General features: G+C 43.9%; 1 protein-coding gene across 3 annotated transcripts in view; it reads left to right on the top strand.

Annotated features, from left to right (window-relative positions):
* The window catches only part of dus3l (dihydrouridine synthase 3-like (S. cerevisiae)), a 61,785-nt gene that overhangs the window by 8,339 nt on the left and 33,380 nt on the right, over window positions 1-20,066 (top strand). For all 3 annotated transcript variants that reach the window (XM_034160613.1, XM_034160612.1, XM_034160611.1), the window contains exons 2-4: window positions 13,371-13,474; window positions 13,824-14,070; window positions 14,168-14,516. In XM_034160613.1, coding sequence (XP_034016504.1) covers window positions 13,398-13,474; window positions 13,824-14,070; window positions 14,168-14,516 — 673 coding nt within the window. In that variant the 5' untranslated portion in view covers window positions 13,371-13,397. The remainder of the gene's footprint in view (window positions 1-13,370; window positions 13,475-13,823; window positions 14,071-14,167; window positions 14,517-20,066) is intronic.

Raw genomic sequence — 20,066 nt, 5'->3', positions numbered from 1 at the left:
AAACCAATCATCGGTTTCAATTTTCCCATTTATGATCTGAATTTTTGTCACAGACGTTTGTGGACCCAATGACAGTCCTACCGCTGTGGGTGTCGTCGGAGAAGAGTCAGTTCGTTTTGTTATGTTAGTACAAATTGAGAAGTCGGTATGTGGGTCAGTGTAAACACCGGGCCTGTACACAAATAATGTTAAATGATAACAAGATGCCTCTGTATATGAGTGTATTCTGGGAGGTTTTTCTAGAAGCGGCTGATCAGTAGTATTAAACGACAGCAGGAGATGGTTATCATGTCGAGTCAGAGTTAGTCTACGCTTCCACTCTTTGGCATGCTGGGTGGTAGGATATGGTGTCCAGTCACTACCAGTATACGTAAAAATTGTTCCCCAATCTTGGTCCCAATCAACACTGGAGAGATACCATTCATGCCATTTCCAGTGAGTGCCGGAACTCATTTCTGGAGTGGCCTGTCCTCCCACCCGTATGATTGAAAAAGGTATAACAATTTTTGAAACAAACTGAGTGGCATTGTAACAGACATAAAGGTCTCTGGTAATGACTGTATCAGTTGTAGTCGGGGAGCAAGGATTAGTGAACTGTCTGGCCCCAGCAGTCCCAGTACATCCTCCCCTACAAAAAGAGCGTCTCACTCTGTTGCGATTATAATCATCAATTGCAGGGTCATAATCATAATTGTTAACCGTAGGATCATACTCATGGATCACCTGTTCAGTTCTATTTACAGTGTCAATTGTCCAATTTTCAGCCAATTTCCCCCTTAGGGGTATTCTTTTACACGAGTACCGTTGTGAAATCCGTGAGTACCATCCCCAAAAGATAAGTAACAGGAGTACCACCTGTATACTTCCTGTGATACACATCAGTTTAGGTAAGGCCATCTTGTCAAAGCCGGTGTCAGCCTAAGTTCAGGTCAGTGGCAGTAAAAACTTCACTGGCTTTCGTGTCAACCCTGGATCTTAACACCAGAATCCCACACTATTACCAGACTTTGCTTCACTTCCCTTACTTGATTACCGGGTTTGCCCAGATGACCCTTTTAACATGTGTGAGGTGTACCCAAGTTCCTCTCTCTGCTATTTTAAGGGCTGTTGGGGTTGTCAACAGGACCTGATATGGTCCTTCCCACTTAGGTGAATGCCAACATTTCCTCTTGATGCTCCTGATTAGAACCCAGTCACCCGGTTTCACCAACAGGTCGTCCTGTGGAGAGATGGGGGTTTCTTCGTCAGTGGGTGTTTTCTGTTTTTCGAGCATTTTTCTCATATAATCTGCTAGGTTAGGTTCATCTTCTATGTCCCAGGGACTTTTAAAGTGAGGCAATTTAAATGGTCTTCCAAAAAGGGTCTCAAATGGTGTCAATCCTATAGTACTAGTGATGTTCATGTACAGCTGTACTAGTTCAAGACACTGAGTCCATGGTCTCCCTGTTTCTTCCATTGTCTTTTTGAGTCGGTTTTTTACTGTTCCATTTGTTCTTTCTACTAATCCTGCGCTCTGAGGGTGGTACGCACAGTGGTTTTTTAGTTCAATGCAAAACATAGTTCCTATGTTTTTAATGACTTCATTTACAAAATGAGCGCCATTATCACTATAGATTCGTTCAGGTATGCCATAGCGGGGTATGATGTTTTTGCATAACGATTTGGCTACAGTCAATGCATCAGGTCGTTTGGTTGGAAAAAGTTCTACCCATTTGGAAAAGGCATCCACAATTACTAAACAATATTCTTTGCCCTCACTTTTACTTAGTTGAATGTAGTCCATATGTATAACCTGAAAAGGATATTGTGGAGTGGGAAATTTTCCTCTTTTAGGTCTCAAATTGCCTTGGGAGTTGTGTTTGGCACACGTGAGACATGCTCTGCAAAAATGTTTAGAGTACGTGTTAAATCCAAAGGTTGTATAGATGGCATTAATCTGGCTCATCATCCCCCTTGTGGAGACATGAGAAATTCCATGGCTCAATATGGCAGCCCATCTATACAAATTTTTAGGTAAAATGGGTTTCCCCAATGGTCAGCAATAAATGCCATCACGGATAGTAGCTCCGCGTTTAGTCCATAAGTCCTTTTCTACATCTGAACTCTGATGTTGCATATCAGAGAGAACTTGAGAAGATAAACTGTGTTTGTCAACAGGAAGTGTGACGTCCTGTACTGGGTCAACATGGAGTACACTAAGCTCTCCTGCTGCAGCAGCCTTTGCAGAAATATCTGCATAATGATTTCCTTGAGATACAGAGTCAGATTTCCCTGTGTGAGCTGCACATTTGCATACTGCAATTTTGGAGGGTAACTGAACAGCAGCCAGGAGGCGGTTTAGTTGTTCTCCATGTGTGACAGGTTTACCAGTGGAGGTCACCATCCCCCTGTTTTTCCAATGTTGAGCAAATACATGAACGGACGCAAATGCATATTGACTGTCAGTGTAAACAGTGACTGGTTTGTCTTTATATAAGGTGCAGGCATGTGAGAGAGCAATTAGCTCTGCAGCCTGAGACGAGAAATGTGGTGGCAGGCGCTCGGCTCGCAGAACGCGAGTATTTGTGACTACAGCATAACCTGTTAAAGTTATGCCCATATCATTCTTCCTAGAAGATCCATCCACGAAAACTACATCGCCAAGTGTCAGGGGCGTGTCTTGTAAGTCCGGTCTGGATTTTGCTACAGTCTGAGTCGAATCTAGACAGTCATGTGGTTCCCCGTCATCAGGAAGTGGAATCAAAGTTGCAGGATTCAGTGTGGTGCATCGTTCGATTGTGACATGCGGTTGGGACAGCAGCGTGGCCATGCAAGACAGATGGCGTGCCGGTGATAAAAAGGTCATGTTGGTTTGTAGCAGCAATGCCGACACTGCGTGTGGCACTTTGAGGATTAGTGGGTGGAAGAGGACTACGCCAGCACTGCATTCCACAGCCATTGATGCTGCCACAACAGCACGTACACAATGGGGGAGGGCGCAAGCCACACTATCCAATTTGGCAGAGTAGTACGCAACTGGGCGGAGTTTGGTTCCATGTTGCTGTGTGAGTACGGAAGTCATAAAGTGGCCCTTACAGTCAATCATTTGTACAAAAGTTTTGTTATAATTTGGAAGTGCCAAAGCAGCTGCAGAGGTTAATGCTTGTTTTATTTTTGAAAATGCGTCTTCTGCTTCAGAGGTCCATTTAACAGTTGTGTTCATTGAAATGTCTTCAGTGTACATTAATCTGTTTAAAGGGTGCACAATTTGTGCATAGTCAGGCACCCAACTTCTGCAATAGTTTGTCAGGCCCAAAAAGGACATCACTTGTCGTTTAGTCAGTGGTTTGGGGGCCTGTAGAATGGCTGTTTTCCTGTCTGCTACGATTGTTCGTCCTTCACAACTCAAATTGTGACCCAAATACTTTACTTCATTTTTCCACAACTGCAATTTATTCTTACTGACTTTGTGACCTTCTTTCGCCAGGTGGAATAATAGAGCAAGAGTGTCTCCTACACATGTTGTTTTATCGGGTGAGACCAGCAAAATATCATCAACATACAGGAGAATTTGACTGTTTCCTGGTGGAACAAAGGATGCCATGCTGGCAGACATTACTTGCAAATAAATTGTGGGACTTTCACAATAGCCCTGCGGTAGGCGAGTAAACGTGTATCGCTTTCCCGCAAAGGTGAAAGCAAACCAGAACTGACTATCCTTGTCTACAGGAACGGAGAAAAAGGCATTGCTGATGTCCACAACCGTGAAGAACGTAGCATCAGGTCGAAGAGAATTCAGCAATGTATGTGGGTCAGGTACACAAGGTGCCCTCTGGACTACAGCATTATTAACAGCCTGCAAGTCCTGGACCATTCTCCAACCAGTGGAAGGAGCTGCCTTTTTCACCGGAAAAATTGGAGTGTTGCATGGTGAATCAGGACACTCCACAATGACCTTTGCTTGAATAAGATCTGCTATGACGGGTTTGATGCCTTCCAATGCATCGGGTTTTAATGGATATTGTCTGATACAAGGTCTGTATTCAGTCTTTGGCCTGATGACTACAGGTAGTGCTCCCTTGACTAGTCCAACATCAGTTGGCCCTGAAGACCACAAATGTGGCGGTACTTCCGTAAGGAGTGACTGCTCTTCTTGAGTTAGTACAAAATTTCATGCATCAGAGCTATCATCAGTATGAACTCCAACAGGAGCGTCGATTGGAAGATAAATTTGAGTCCTAGTCAACCCTGTCTGAGGGCTTTCCCAAATATCCCTAGTTTTCCTCACCCAATTGGTGGTTTTTTGTCCCATGTCCACTAGTGCTGATAAGCAATGCCAAGGGACAACAGAATCTTTGAACAGGGAAACGTGTGGTGGCCCGCTTTGTTTGTACAAATGCATCACAGCGTCCGATAACTGTTCCACTCCGCACGCCGCGTTGGAGATCCCATCACTGTAGATATAGGTCACCAACGGTCGTGGAGTAGGAAGAGTGCGTAAGGTGGTTTCATATTGCAAGTCGGGACCTGGCGTATTTTTGTACCACATAGTTATGTGGAGTTGTTCTGCTGACATTTCGTCCTGGACCTGTGTTAGGGTGTCCCTTCCCCAATTTAGGAGTAAAGAAGCAAAGTTTTGCGGTTCAACATTTGGAATATCCAATGTGTAATAAAACTTATCAGTTGCATCAGTGGTCAGGACATTAAGATCTGTAGGTTGTAAATCATTTTTTCGCTTCACAATCATATTATTCCCCTGAGGCACCAGTGCTAGTCTCAGTTGACAAAGTCCATCTCTGCCCAACAGATTAACTGGACATTCAGGCATCAGTAAAATAGGCATGTAACATGATTGTCCCTCAGGGTCCCGCAGCCATATTGGGTCAGACAGTGGGACTGGTGTAATTTTCCCATTTGCTGATCGAACCCAATATATTTCGCTTCCGCGATGGACACCAGGAATCTTCACATTACAGGTTGTCTTACAGGCACCTGAATCGCACAAGAAGGACACAGAGTGTCCATTCACCAAAAGCGTTATTTCTGGTCGGACACTTTCAACTGACATGAGTTCCTGCAGATCAAGATCAACAGGCATGTCTAGACCTAATTTTGGTGATTGGTCGGTTAGTCATTTACTCTGATGTGTGTTTTGTCCTCTGCGAGGACAGTCCCGAGAGATGTGTCCTTCCTCATTACAGATCCAACACTGTCGCGGCCCTGTTGGTGGTGGAAAGTCCTGTCTCTTCTGATTTCCCCTGTCATTGAATCTGTCGCTATTTTGACTCCAACGTGGAGGTCCACCTCTCTGTTCTATGTGTCGGCGTCCTTCCTGAAATCTTCCTTGAAATTCCCTCGGCCTTGTTGACCACGATCCGGGTATCCTCTTTGATAATAGAGGTCCTCGTTTGGATCATCGGTCAGGTCAGCCAGGAAAACAGCAGGTGTTTTCCCTGTATTTTTCTTCTGACTTTGGACCTTATCAGCATGCATAGCATGGTCAACATAGTTATCTAACGTGGATGTGGGAAAATTTATCATGTGTTTTTCAATCCAATGTTTAACTCCCTGTTTGCTGTTTTGATGGAGGGCGTTTTTGAGTTGTTGTTCGTATACTCCTTCTTCCTGCTCTGGTACTAGACCACTGTTTGCACGGAAAACCTTTTCCATTCTTAACTTGTAATCTTCAAAAGGTTCATCGTCTTTTTGTTTAGTACGATTAATATCAGCATAATTAGCTTGTTTTTTGAATTTTTCTTTGATTCGTTTTTGTAACGCTGTCACTCGCTGGGTCAGTATGTCGCTATTATGTGGTAAAGCTGTGCCGTCGCCACTTGCAGGTGACCAATCCCCTTTTACAACCCCCCAGTATTTCTTTAAAGCTCCCATATAAACCTGCTGGACCTCCGTGCCATCTAAATTATATGAACCACGGAGGTTTTCTAAATCTCGACAGCACTGTTCAACATCTTCTTGAGGATCCGCCACCCCTGTTAATGCGGACTTTATGTCGTCCATTGTCCAAGTGCGGTAGACCAAAAGTGTAGGTCTTTGATCCACCGCCACATTTGGATTAGCTACTTGTATCATGGGGTACTGTTCTGTACCATCAAGTGAGTATACGGGTGGTGATTTTGAGCCCTTTAGTTTAACCCAATCCCACCCTGATGCTTCAGGTGCACTGGGAGGGGACAGAATTTCTCGAGATCGTGTCAAGGACCTTGTAACTGGTCTCTGGGGCGGCGGTGAGTGATATGCTGGTGGTTTGTCATCCGTTTGTTGCTCCAGGTCTGGATACAGACTTGGTTTTGTAGAATCAGTCATTTTTTCAGTTTGTTTTGATTCTGATTTGGTGTCATTTATCTGTTCCTTTTCTCCGCGTCTTTCTTCAACATACACTTGCACTCTTATGGGTGGACAGGTGGTTTCATCGTCCTCCTTTTTGTGCAAGAAAATTTCTGAATTTCCTCCTTCAGTCTTGTTTTGTTTTTCCCTGTCTTTCTCCCTACTCTTCCTCTCACCTTCTCGTCTTTGATCTGCAGCTTCCTCCCATGCAATAATTTTGTTCCATCCCTCCTTCATCATTTTCCACTCATCATTTTTGTTTTTCTTTTTAATAGATTCTCTTAATTTTGACAATGATGGTCTGTTTATTTGGCCGTCGAATCCATGTTTTGTAATCCATGTGTCTAAATATGAGACATGTGTAGGATCTTTTTGTTCCATAAATTTCCAATCTTTGTTACCTAGACGGTCCCGCGGAGCCTGCCTTTGTGTCTTACTGTTTGACTTCCCCATTTTTACGTTATTTTTATTTTTTTTTTTGTTTTTATAAAGATAAAATTTAGACCAGTGGGTTTTCAACACCTACAGTGTTCTAAACACTGGTTATGTGCTTCTTACGGGACAGCGAATTTAATTTTCCACCAGCCAGTGAGTTCCCTTTCTCCTCCCCGAAGGAAGCGGGAAATCCTTGCCTCTGCCTCTGACCAGTGGTCGCTGTTTACTTTCCCGTAATTTTATATAGAGGAGGATCTAATGACCCGTCACTCTCATTCAGTCACCTTTATTACACTGTCACACTTTTTCACCGGTATTAATTTAGACGCCAGAGGAGCCCGTGCCTCCGAATACAGAGTTTAACTAGTTCGATACTAGAGGATTCTGTTCACCCTTACGGGGTTTAACTGCGTTTAACATTACCTGACATTGTCTAGAATTCTCAGGGTTTTAACATGACTTCCTGTCACTATTCACTGTCCTGTCCGTTTATGTGACTACCTGTCACCACACATACTTATAGTTTGTTTTTCAATTAAAATTCTACTCACTCAACCGCTGTCTTCCCCTCACGGATTAGTCTTCAACCTTCCGGATCCCAGCCGGCGGACCGAGCCAGTCCCGTCAAAGGGTCTCGGTACCTTGGCCAAGGATTTTCCTGGTGTCAGTCTCGTCCGCTGGAACCCTTCAGGTATGTTGACCTCCGGCTCGAAGGACCAAAGTAATGTTAGGTTTAAAACCACCTAAACATCATAAAACTGTAACAGAGAAAGACACAACAGTCAAATAAGAGTCAGAGAGTAGAATTCAATTGTAAATGCTCGCGAGGAGTGCAGCACAGAGACAAACTATTCTAACAATCTCCAAACTGCACTAAACTCTGGCTGCACTCTCGCTCTTTTTATTAGGACGTCATACAGGTGCGGTTGTCAGCATACGTGGCATAAGCAGTTGAGCAATCATAAACAGGTCTTGCAACTACAGTTGAGCAAGATTTGCGACTTCTGGTTTCTGCGACCTCAGGCTACTGGTTTGGGGAAGGTGCGGTCAGGACTTCTCTCCTGGGCTCCGTTCTTCAGGTGTTATCTTCAGTCAGCACATGTCGGTTAACCTTTTGTTCTTTCCTGTGGTTGAAACCACATGCGTGCAGTAGAAACATCATTTGGCAACACAGCTAGTAACACAATTTGCAATACAGCATACTTTCTTTTGGAATCATATTCAATCTTTACAATTCTTTTGCACAAAAGCAATTCATATGATCATATACAAACATTTTCATTCCTTATTATTTATTTTATATTTTATTATATTTTTAATGGTTTGATAAGTTGTTTTGGACATCAACTCTTCTGACCTCGCTTTGCGACATCACATAAGTTCCTTTTTCTCTCTAACTGCAAGGATAAAAACAACTCATGTAATCATTCATTTGTAACATACTTTATCAAGAGGTCATCAAGAAGTCAGCAGCAGACTTCTAACAGATACAATGAGTTTATTTCCATTACTAAAGTATTAATAAAAGAATGTATAATATAAGGAATATAGACTAGAAGAATGTATAATAAAAGAATGTGTGATAACTGACATATCCATATATACATAAATCCAACGGGCTTCGTCCATGCATTGATTACAGGGGGTTGAACGAAATCACGGTTCGCAACCGATACCCGTTGCCCTTGTTGGATTCAGTGTTCACCCCCTTGCATGGAGCCACAATCTTCACCAAGCTTGATCTTAGGAATGCGTATCATTTGGTTCGGATCCGGAAGGGAGACGAATGGAAGACGGCATTTAACACCCCGTTAGGTCATTTTGAGTACCTGGTCATGCTGTTCGGTCTCACTAATGCTCCCGCGACTTTCCAAGCGTTGGTAAACGATGTCTTGCGGGACTTCCTGCACCGGTTCGTCTTCGTGTATCTAGACGATATACTCATCTTTTCCCCGGATCCTGAGACTCATGTCCGGCATGTCCGTCAGGTCCTGCAGCGGTTGTTGGAGAACCGCCTGTTTGTGAAGGGCGAGAAGTGTGAATTCCACCGCACTTCTTTGTCCTTCCTGGGGTTTATCATCTCCTCCGACTCCGTCGCCCCTGATCCGGCCAAGGTTGCGGCGGTGAGAGATTGGCCCCAACCCACAAGCCGTAGGAAGCTGCAACAGTTCCTCGGCTTTGCTAATTTCTACAGGAGGTTCATTAAGGGCTACAGTCAGGTAGTTAGCCCCCTGACAGCCCTGACCTCACCAAAAGTCCCCTTCACCTGGTCGGATCGGTGCGAAGCCGCGTTCAAGGAGTTGAAACGGCGCTTTTCGTCTGCACCAGTTCTGGTGCAGCCCGATCCTAGCCGCCAGTTAGTGGTTGAAGTGGATGCCTCGGACTCAGGGATAGGAGCGGTGCCCTCCCAGAGCGGGAAGACCGATAAGGTTCTTCACCCGTGTGCCTATTTTTCCCACAGGTTGACCCCCGCTGAACGGAATTATGACGTCGGCAATCGGGAACTCCTTGCTGTGAAAGAGGCCCTCGAAGAGTGGAGACATCTGTTGGAGGGAACAGCCGTGCCATTCACGGTTTTCACTGACCATCGGAACCTGGAGTATATCAGGACCGCCAAGCGGCTGAACCCCAGGCAAGCCCGCTGGTCAGTGTTCTTTGGCCGTTTTGACTTCCGGATTACCTACCGTCCCGGGACCAAGAATCAAAGATCGGATGCATTGTCCCGGGTGCACGAAGTCGAAGTCAAAACGGAACCGTCGGATCCCCCGGATCCCATCATCCCGGAGTCCGCTATCGTGGCCGCCCTCACCTGGGACGTGGGGAAGACCGTCCGGGAGGCCCTGACCCGTGACCCGGACCCCGGAAACGGACCAAAGAACAGACTATACGTCCCACCAGAGGCTAGGGCTGCAGTCCTGGACTTCTGTCACGGTTCTAAGCTCTCCTGTCACCCTGGGGTGCAAAGGACCGTGGCAGTCGTCCGGCAACGCTTCTGGTGGGCGTCCCTGGAGGCCGACGTCCGGGACTACGTCCAGGCCTGTACCACCTGCGCCAGGGGCAAGGCCGACCACCGAAAGACCTCAGGGCTGCTACAGCCACTGCCCGTGCCTCATCGCCCCTGGTCCCACATCGGCTTGGACTTTGTCACGGGTCTCCCGCCGTCCCAGGGCAACACCGTCGTCTTTTCGGTAGTGGACCGTTTCTCCAAGGCGGCCCACTTCGTGGCCCTCCCGAAGCTCCCAACGGCCCAGGAGACAGCGGACCTCCTGGTCCACCACGTCGTCCGTCTGCATGGAATACCATCAGACATCGTTTCCGATCGCGGTCCCCAGTTTACCTCACACGTTTGGAGGAGCTTCTGCCGGGAACTGGGGGCCACGGTCAGCCTTTCGTCCGGGTATCACCCCCAGACCAACGGGCAAGCAGAGCGGGCCAACCAAGAATTGGAGCAGACACTACGCTGTGTGACAGCCGCGCACCCGACAGCCTGGAGTACCCACCTGGCCTGGATCGAGTACGCCCACAACAGCCAAGTGTCATCCGCCACCGGCCTCTCCCCGTTTGAGGTGTGCTTGGGGTATCAGCCCCCCTTGTTTCCGGTGGTCGAGGGAGAGGTCGGTGTGCCCTCGATCCAGGCCCACCTACGGAAGTGCCGTCGGGTGTGGCGTGCCGCCCGCTCTGCTTTGTTAAAGGCCCGGACGAGGGCGAAGAAACATGCAGACCGGCGGCGGGCCCCGGCCCCCAAGTATCGTCCTGGGCAGGAAGTGTGGTTGTCCACCAAGGACATTCCCCTACAAGTGGACTCCCCCAAACTCCAAGAACGATACATCGGTCCCTTCAAGATCCTCAAAGTCATCAATCCCGCCGCAGTGAGGCTCCAGCTTCCGGCCTCGCTGCGGATCCACCCCGTATTTCACGTGTCAAGGATCAAGCCTCACCACACCTCACCCCTCTGCACCCCAGGTCCGGCACCACCTCCTGCCCGGATCATCGACGGGGAACCGGCTTGGACTGTGCGCCGGCTCCTCGACGTCCGTCGAATGGGCCGGGGTTTTCAGTACCTGGTGGATTGGGAGGGGTACGGTCCCGAGGAACGCTCCTGGGTGAAGAAGGGCTTCATCCTGGACCCGGCCCTCCTGGCCGACTTCTACCGTCGCCATCCGGACAAGCCCGGCCGTGCGCCAGGAGGCGCCCGTTGAGGGGGGGGTCCTGTTGTGTGGGCCGCCAGAAGAGGAGGTACTGCTGGCCCACCACCACAAGAGGGCGCCCTGCCTGGAGTGCGGGCTCCAGGCACCAGAGGGCGCTGCCGCCTTACGGGAGCAGCCAGGGTGACAGCTGTCACCCATCAATGGACACAGCTGTTTCCACTCAGCACGGAGGTATATCAGCAGGACGGCGTCTCCACCTCAGTGCCGAGATATCGCCTTAAGATAGAGGTAACAATTCTCTGCTATATCATATTGCCTTTTCTGAGCATTGCAGGACAGCTGTCTACTCAAAGATAAGTACTCACCTTCCTGCAGTTTTGTGACGTGAGGTGGAGACAGCTTCTCCCCTCTCTGTGTTACTGGGTGCAGCCGCATCCACTCCTGTGTGTTTGTTCTCTTGCCAGCAGTACCGGATCCGACGAGCGGAGGCAGTGGCCACCTGGGAATTCGGGACTTGGCGGTTCCAGTATTTCCAGGGTTCGGTGGCAGAGGAAATCTGGGTGGTTCCGGTTCGACTTGGACGGACGTCTCCTACCTTCGAGCCTGCCCACACGACACCAGTGGAATTCGGTTTAACCCCAAATTGTCAATTGTTGTATTGGTTGTGCACGTTCCACAACAGTAAAACCTTGTTATTTACCTTCTCCATTGTCCGTTCATTTGCGCCCCCTGTTGTGGGTCTGTGTTCCTACACTTTCACAACAAATTTGATACTTTGAATAAGTAAAGTGTAAGTACATTAATACATGAGTAGCCTTAGTAGGTTCATAACGTGTAATGAGCCAACATTTCAACTGTCCAGTCACTTTCACTTATGGTGTCAAGTCTGATGTATTGAATATAGTTTGACATCACAAAGATAAAGCATATTACAGATAATTGAATATATGCCACAGACAAACCAAGCTGTTCATGCGAACTGTATACATCCATAAAATGATGATCTGATGTATTGACAGCACTGTGACACTTCCTCAGAAATCAAAGCTGACGTTGGAATATTATGCTTTACTTTGCATTTGTGTTGCTTCACGTTGGTTATTAGAGTGCGAGTTTTCTGAACCGAAGCTTTTAATGTCCATTAAACAAATCCACGGCCAGTGAATAGGAAAAATTGTTAGGTCCTGTATTTTAACAAAAATGAAATTTACATCATTTGAAGGACACCTGTTGGCAGAACACAGAGTAAATGAAGTTTTAAAATCTGTGCTGCTGTTGTTGTTGCTTCTCTGCGAGTTAAAAATGACAGCTTGATGAAAATTTATCCACATAAGATGTCTGGAAGTACTTTAATTCCTTATCGTGGAATTGCATGTGAATAACCACAGTGTTTCTTAAAGAAGTCCCTCTGTGTTTGCTCTGGGTGTGTTTCTCAGCCACCTAGAAGCAGAAAATAAATCACTCATTTTAAGAGGTGAAAGTCTTTTCTGTAATTACTTGATGAGTCACAACAGTCTCAGCGTTCACCACGGCTATTCATCGTGTCTTCAGTATTCTGCTGCAGTGAAAATAAAGTCCAACAATGATCCATCAAGACAAAAAGCATGTTAAATTACACTGTCGTGAATGCTGATGTTATCATCAGCAGTCCAAGATGGCGGCAGTGGTTCCACAGTGCCATATTGACTAAAGTGCATCTCTTGGTAGTCTGTTCTCTTTGCTTAAGGTTTTGTGTGAATGGTGACATTGGGTAATTTAAATAACAATAGGTGCTGTACTAATCACAATTAACGGTTTATGTGCAGTACCATATCTATAGCAACGGCCAGTAAAACATGATGATGAGCACATTGGCTTTTTCTCTATGGAAATATTTTAACATTTTTTTTGTTTCTATCAAATTACTTATAATTTAGTTATAAACCATTTAGTTTCTATGTGTTCCATGCATATTGCCAGTCTAAACTATTCCTGAATTTGACCTGTAACATATCAGAATTGTGCTACTGCATAAGACTCACACATGCTCACAAGAAGTCCAGAAGCTGAAATATTATTTACATTTCTGAATGTTTTACGTATTTTATGAAAATTATACCCTAAACCAGAGCCATACTCAAAATCAGCTGAAGGGACTTTTTTTTTTTTTTTTTTTTTTTTTGTGAAGTTGCTAAGCAGCTGAGACTGGTTCAGACGCTGGAACCTCTTTGGCAATCATATTCACAAGTTAAAAAATAGTAAACAAACCTCACTCCTCCTTCCTTTGCTGTGTGGATATGTATAAATGCTCGTTTAAGTTTTGGTCAGACAAATTACTTTAGTCCAACAGGCGTCCAAAATCAAAATTTACAGTGATACAAACAGAAAATGAGAAATGTGACACTGGAATTTTACGAATAAAATGACCTAAATGATATCTGTTTGTGTCAAATCTATGAAATAATGTATCCCCACATTTAACAGGAATAAGTGGAGAGAGCCTATGAAGTGATGGAAATGATGACTGAGGAATCTGTGGCCAAGCGGGCTGATGGAGCATCAAGAGGTGAAGCATCTGTCAAGCTGGAGTGAGTAAATAAAATAGCGTGTAGTCGCAACATTTATCATTTTGATTATTGAGAGGTTGTATAAAAATGTAATGAAAATGCTGCATTTGGCACCATTTCTTGACATATTACAGGAGGACATATCTCATTTGATCTTTGCGGTTCCTGTATGAAAGTGAAAAGGCCATAAGGCCATAAATCACAAGATATTAACCATTGTGTTAAGGTGTCATTATCAGCCTAAACCATGATGTTGTAACATCTCTTGCAGTACTGTTAGCACATACTTTTTTCAGGGAGTAATGTGGTATGTAAAGTAGTCTTACTGCCAAACTGCAATCACATTAATGTCTTCTTGTGGTACTTGCAGATTCCTGACAACCAAAGAAAAGTTTCATGAATTCTTAGATGCAGAGTGGCAGTGTCCAAACAAAGAAAAGGATAGTGATAATGGGACAGCTCGGGAGCCATGTGTGGAAGAGCCGGAGTCAAAAAAGATCAAACTGGACACTGAGGAAAAAAAGAAGAAAGATAAACATGTACAACGCCATTGTAAATCATGGCGACAGATGAGGCTCCCAAAATATGACCAACGGATGTGTCAGTCTGTCATGCAGGTATCAACCCACATAACATTTGTAAATTTGCTTCAGAATGCAGTTTGATATTTGTGTCTCTCGACATATTAGTTATGACTTTTTTTCATCCATACAGGATAATAAGGAATGCTCCTATGGAGACAAATGCAAATATGGCCATGATGTTGCAGACTACATGGCCACCAAGCCGGCTGACGTTGGGGAAAACTGCTACCTCTACGACACATTTGGGAAGTGTGCTTATAGTTTCACGTGCCGTTTTGCAAAGGCGCACACTACTGCTGACTTCAAAACTGTGGTGAATGCAGATCTAGTTAAGGCCTATGAGAACAGAATCCTGGTGAAGAACTGCTTGGATAAAGACCTCCAGATTCGTTTGCAGAAGCATTTGGTGGCTTTTGATAAGTCAACTGAGTACCTCAAAACAATATCTAATAACAGGGACCAAGGAAAACAAGGGAACGGTAAGAGAATCAAAAAAATATTGTTACATGATCTCTTATTTTTAGTGAAAATTCTTTGATAAGCTTTACAGGGAGTCTAAAATGGCTATTGCTGTTAAGCATCCCCCAGTATAAGCTCCCAGTCAGTGTTTCTGAAACAGCTGTTTGTTTGTCGTATATATTATTTTGTTCTTTTGGGCTCAGTGAGTGGTTTCAGAACTAGACTATGTTGCTTTAGTTTTAAGCCAGACATGCCTGCTGTCCACAAACTGCAGCAGTTCCTTTACGATTTTTGTGCAGACTTTTTTATATACAATTTTATGCAAAAGTTTGGGCACCGCTGATAATTTTCATGGTTTTCCTTTATAAATCATTGGTTGTCTGGATCAGAAATTTCAGTTAAATATATCATATAGCAGACAAACGCACTGATATTTGAGAAGTGAAATGAAGTTTATAGTATTTACAGAAAGTGTGTAATAATTATTTAAACAAAATTGGGCAGGTGCATAAATTTGGGTATCCTTGTCATTTTATTGACTTGAATACTTTTAACACTAATTATTGGAACAAAAAATTGGTTTGGTAAGCTCATTGACCCTTGATCTCCTTACACAGGTGAATCCAATCATGATAAAGGGTATTTAAGGTGGCCATTTGCAAATGTTTCCCCTCTTTGCATCTCTGCTAATGAGTGGCAACATGGGGGCGTCTAAACAACTCTCAAATGACCTGAAAACAAAGTTTGTTCAACATCATGGTTTAGGGGGAGGATACAAAAAGCTATCTCGGGGATTTCAGTTGTCAGTTTCCACTGTGAGGAACCTAGTGAGGACATGGAAGACCACAGGCACAGTGCTAGTTAATGCCCGAAGTGGCAGGTCAAGAAAAATCTCAGATAAGCTGAAGCGAAGGATGGTGAGAACAGTCATAGTCAACCCACAGACCTGCTCCAAAGACCTACAACATGATCTTGCTGCAGATAGTGTCTCTGTGCATCGTTCAACTATACAGCGCACTTTGCACAAGGAGATGCTGTATGATGCTGTAATGCAGAGGAAGCCTTTTCTGCGTACACACCAAAAACAGAGTCGCTTGAGGTATACTAAAGCACATTTGGACAAGCCAGCTTCATTTTGGAATAATGTACTGTGGACTGATGAAACTAAAACTGAGTTACAGTGGTCCCTCGCTATAACGCGGTTCACCTTTCGCGGCCTCACAGTTTTGCGGATTTTGTTAGTCCAATTTTGCATGCTTTTTTTTGTTGTTGTGCGTCCTCATCAAGCAGGCTGGTCGCGGCACCGTTCTGCGTGTCTGTTTATAAGAATCTTCTCGCCCAGAAGAAAAAGAGCACCAACAACTACCCATAACTGTGTTCTTCACTCGGAAAAAGACACCTGCACCGAGGTGTCACTTAGTGGAAAAAGACGCGACAGTGGAGCGGCGCCAGGACGAAGAGGCACGATCAGAGGAACTGTGAAATACAGTCAATATTAATAATTTCTTATGTGTCCAACCTCGTAGGTTGATCGTTAAAATTAAATTTGTTAGTTCTAAACGCCATCATAATTATTTATAGGAAAACGTTCTATTTTTATTTCTCAAACAAATGTTTGGGCCTGAAAACAGGTTGGTCCTATTTTTCTACAAAGGTTTGAACTTTGAGAGTGTTTACACAGGAAAGGAAAGTGAGAAAATGTTAATGCCTGTTTGAGAAAAGTGTATAAAGTGTGTAGTGAGGGGTTTTACAGCCTTAAAACATCTATAATAATTGTAAAAAATAACGCTGACTACTTTACGGGTTATTTTTAGAACGTAACTCCTGCGATAAATGAGGGACCACTCTATTTGGACATAACAAGGGGTGGTATGCATGGCTGAAAAAGAACACAGCATTCCAAGAAAAACACTTGCTACCTACAGTAAAATTTGGAGGTGGTTCCATCATGCTGTGGGGCTGTGTGGCCAGTGCAGGTACTGGGAATCTTGTTAAAGTTGAGGGTCACATGGATTCCAGTCAATATCAGCAGATTCTTGAGAACAATGTTCATGAATCAGTGACAGTTGAAGTTGCTGGATCTTTCAACAACACAACGACTGTAAACAGTGCTCAAAATCTACTAAGGCATTCATGCAGAGGAACAAGTACAATGTTCTGGAATGGCCATCTCAGTCCCCAGACCTGAATATTATTGATAATCAGTGGTGTGATTTTAAGCGGTCTGTCCATGCTCGTAAACCAACAAACCTGACTGAACTGGAGATGTTTTGTAAAGAAGAATGGTCCAAAATACCTTCAACCAGAATCCATACTCTATTTGGATGCTATAGAAAGCATTTAGAGGCTGTTATTTCTGCAAAAGGAGGATCTACTAAATATTGATGTATTTTTTCTGTTGGAGTGCCCAAATTTATCCACCTAGCTAATTTTGTTTAAAGAATTATTGCACACGTTCTGTAAATCCTATAAATTTCATTTCACTTCTCAAATATCGCTGTTTATCTGCTATATGATATTTTTAACTGAAATTTCTGATCCAAACAACTAGTGATTTATAAAGGAAAATCAGGAAAATTATCAGGGGTGCCCAAACTTCTGTATACAACTGTATATATCTGGTATTTGGTATCTTGTGGACTGCCATTAACAAATTTTCACTTTTGTCTTGTTCCTGGGTTAAAACCATAATTTCCCATTTCTTCACAACCAATCGGAAGAGAAAAGTGATCTTGACCTCCAAACTTTGGTTTTGTGGTCAGGACAATGAAATCACAAATTAACCAGTTTTCGCATTCACTGAGTGTTCACCCACTAATTTCTGGAAAAGTTAAGTCCATTTGTCAGAGTTGTGGTCATCATATTTTCTTTTTGTGATCATGTCAAAAGGGTTCAAACATTTCAAACATAATACAATGTTGACAAAGTAATTATATTTATGAAAACCTTCCTCATTTGTACAGCTTGAGCAAGAACTTTCAAGAACAGGAGAGTAATTTACTGAGGTTTGAAGAATCTCCTTTGTTCATGAATATTTCACTCTTTAATCAAAGAAAAACAGAGGGGAGAAGAGAGCAGTGAAGTTTGCAGTTCCAAGAATATGGCGTGAACCCACTGACCACTCAACCAACTACTACTTCTGCATGGTGGATCCTTCCAAACGCCAAAGTGGGTAGAATGCACCTGCTATTCCTTATCCTGAAATTCCATCTTCCATTTCACCAGTGCCACATAGTGCTGAGCTTCCTGTACCTTCACCTCCAGAAAGAAAACAACCATCAGAAGAAGAAAGCACTGAATCAAAGGATGGGGAGAACAGTGAAGTGGCCTGTAATATCAAGTGGGATATTACAGATACAGTTTGTGAGAGGAATCCTTACTTCCCAAGTCAAGGAGATCTGAATTACCTCAGATATCTTGGATTGACAAAGACAAATGCTGAGCTTTTGATCTCAAGGCTGAAGGAGTGGGACTTGTTGGATGAAAAGTGTGCAGGTAACAAGCCAAAGAAGACGTCACCAACTTTTCTCTAGCTTCTTTGCCAAGGACGAGTTTGTGCTATTGTTGTGACATTTCAGGACTGTTCAATGCAATTGGAATTGCATGTAATCCAAATGAGTGGAGACTCTTCATTGATAGCTCATCCAGAAGCCTGAAGACTGTGCTACTGCACAATGGGAAGAAGTATTCATCACTTCCTTTGGCTCATTCAGCACATCTCAAGGAGGATTACAGTGTCAAATATCTGCTGGAAGCTTTGAACTATGAGTATGGATGGGAAGTCACTGGGGACTTCAAAATGGTGGCATTTTTGATAGGACTCCAGAGAGGTTTCGCCAAGTTTCCCTGTTTTCTCTGCCTTTGGGACAGTAGAGACAGGGCAGCACATTATCACCGGAAGCAATGGCCTGAAAGGACTGAATTCTCAGTTGGAAGCTGTAACATTAAACATGAGCCATTGGTGGATCCTCACAAGGTTTTGTTCCCTCCTCTGCACATCAAACTGGGTCTCATGAAACAGTTTGTCACAGCGCTTGACAAAGAGTCTGCAGCATTCAAGTATTTTCGAGACTTTTTCCCAAAGCTGTCAGAGGCAAAAGTGAAAGCTGGTGTTTTCATTGGACCGCAAGTCAAGAAAATCATAGAGTGCCCTGAATTTCCAAAGAAACTGACAGCAAAGGAACAGGTAAGTTGACAATTGTGTGGAACTGGTTGAGACTTTGGTGAGAAACTATGGCCAAATGGGCTGTAGGATGTCACTGAAGGTCCACATTCTGAATGCTCACCTTGACAACTCAAGGACAACATGGGGGTATACTCAGAAGAACATGGGGAGCGCTTCCACCAAGACATAAGGGACTTTGAGCACAGATATAGGATCTTACAATGAAAAAATGATGGGGGACTACATTTGGGGTCTGATAAGGGAAAGCGATTCGTTGCACATTCGCAAATCAAGGAAAACTGTTCATTTTTAACTTTGTAAAATTGTTTTCAAATGTTTGAAAATAAACATAAACAATGTGTGAAAAAGTCAGAAAATTGTCAAAAGTAGGTGTGTTGAGGGGATAAAATTGAAACAAAAAACCAAAGTTTAGCATGAAAATTGGGCTTTTTCTATTGTTTTGCAATAAATGTAGTTGGAAAAAGACTTATTTGCCAGGAACAAAAATGGTGTTACACAGTATCCACAATGTAATTGTTCCTTGTCACAACCTTTTTCTTGGTTTTGCTTCATACAACCAGGCACTTGTGGAAGAGAAGGTGCTTATCATTGGGCTTGACCCAGTTTCAAATGGGACATCCAGTGTTGTGGTTCTGTCAGTGTTGGGGTTTTAGTCTCTTGTCTCCTCTGTCTCTTTTACTCAAATCTGTCCCCAGCTCCTATCTACTCTTATTTCTGCACTCATCTCCTTATGTCCTCACACTTGATCCCAAAGTATCTACTCATATCTTCTTTCAGCTGTTGTCTCCTTGTTAGGTCATCACATCTTGTCTTTTCACCTTTATCTTGTGTGCTCTGCCTTTGTCTCTCTATTTCCTTCAGTTTCTAGCAATGTCTGGCTATCTGCTTCCATCTGGTGTTCTCTTTTATTATCTTCAGTTTCAGGTAATATCTGGTGTTCTCTTAAATTCTTTACAAATCAGTCTCTAATTAAGTGCACCTGTTGAGCGTCTACCTGCAACAATTAAGGCTGGCTATATATCATGACTCCTGTTTGGTCTTAGTTGTGGGTCCATTGCATATATGCATTTTTGAATGTTGCTGGTGTTACTGCTGGGTCACTGGAATCCATTTCCTCTTGTGAGTACTCTGAATTCACCCTGCATTTTTGGAGGTCCTGCTTTTGACTGGTATTTCCTCAGTGCTCTCCCTTCAAGGAGGAGGCTGTTTTTCCCTCCGTTTTCCAGCCTCCTTGCTATTTTTGTATTTTGCATTTATCTTTTACATAAGGAGGAAGTTGATGTTGATTTGGGACATTCTGCGTAGTATGTTACGTTTCCCTTTTTTGATTGTGGACTTTATGCTCTCCTTTGGTGAAGAAGATATTCCTCAGAACTGTCACTGT

Source organism: Thalassophryne amazonica, chromosome 20 (genome assembly GCF_902500255.1).
Source record: "Thalassophryne amazonica chromosome 20, fThaAma1.1, whole genome shotgun sequence".
NCBI lineage: Eukaryota > Metazoa > Chordata > Actinopteri > Batrachoidiformes > Batrachoididae > Thalassophryne > Thalassophryne amazonica.
The sequence above is the reverse complement of the archived record's forward strand: the minus strand, read 5'-3'. Positions and strand labels throughout refer to the sequence as shown.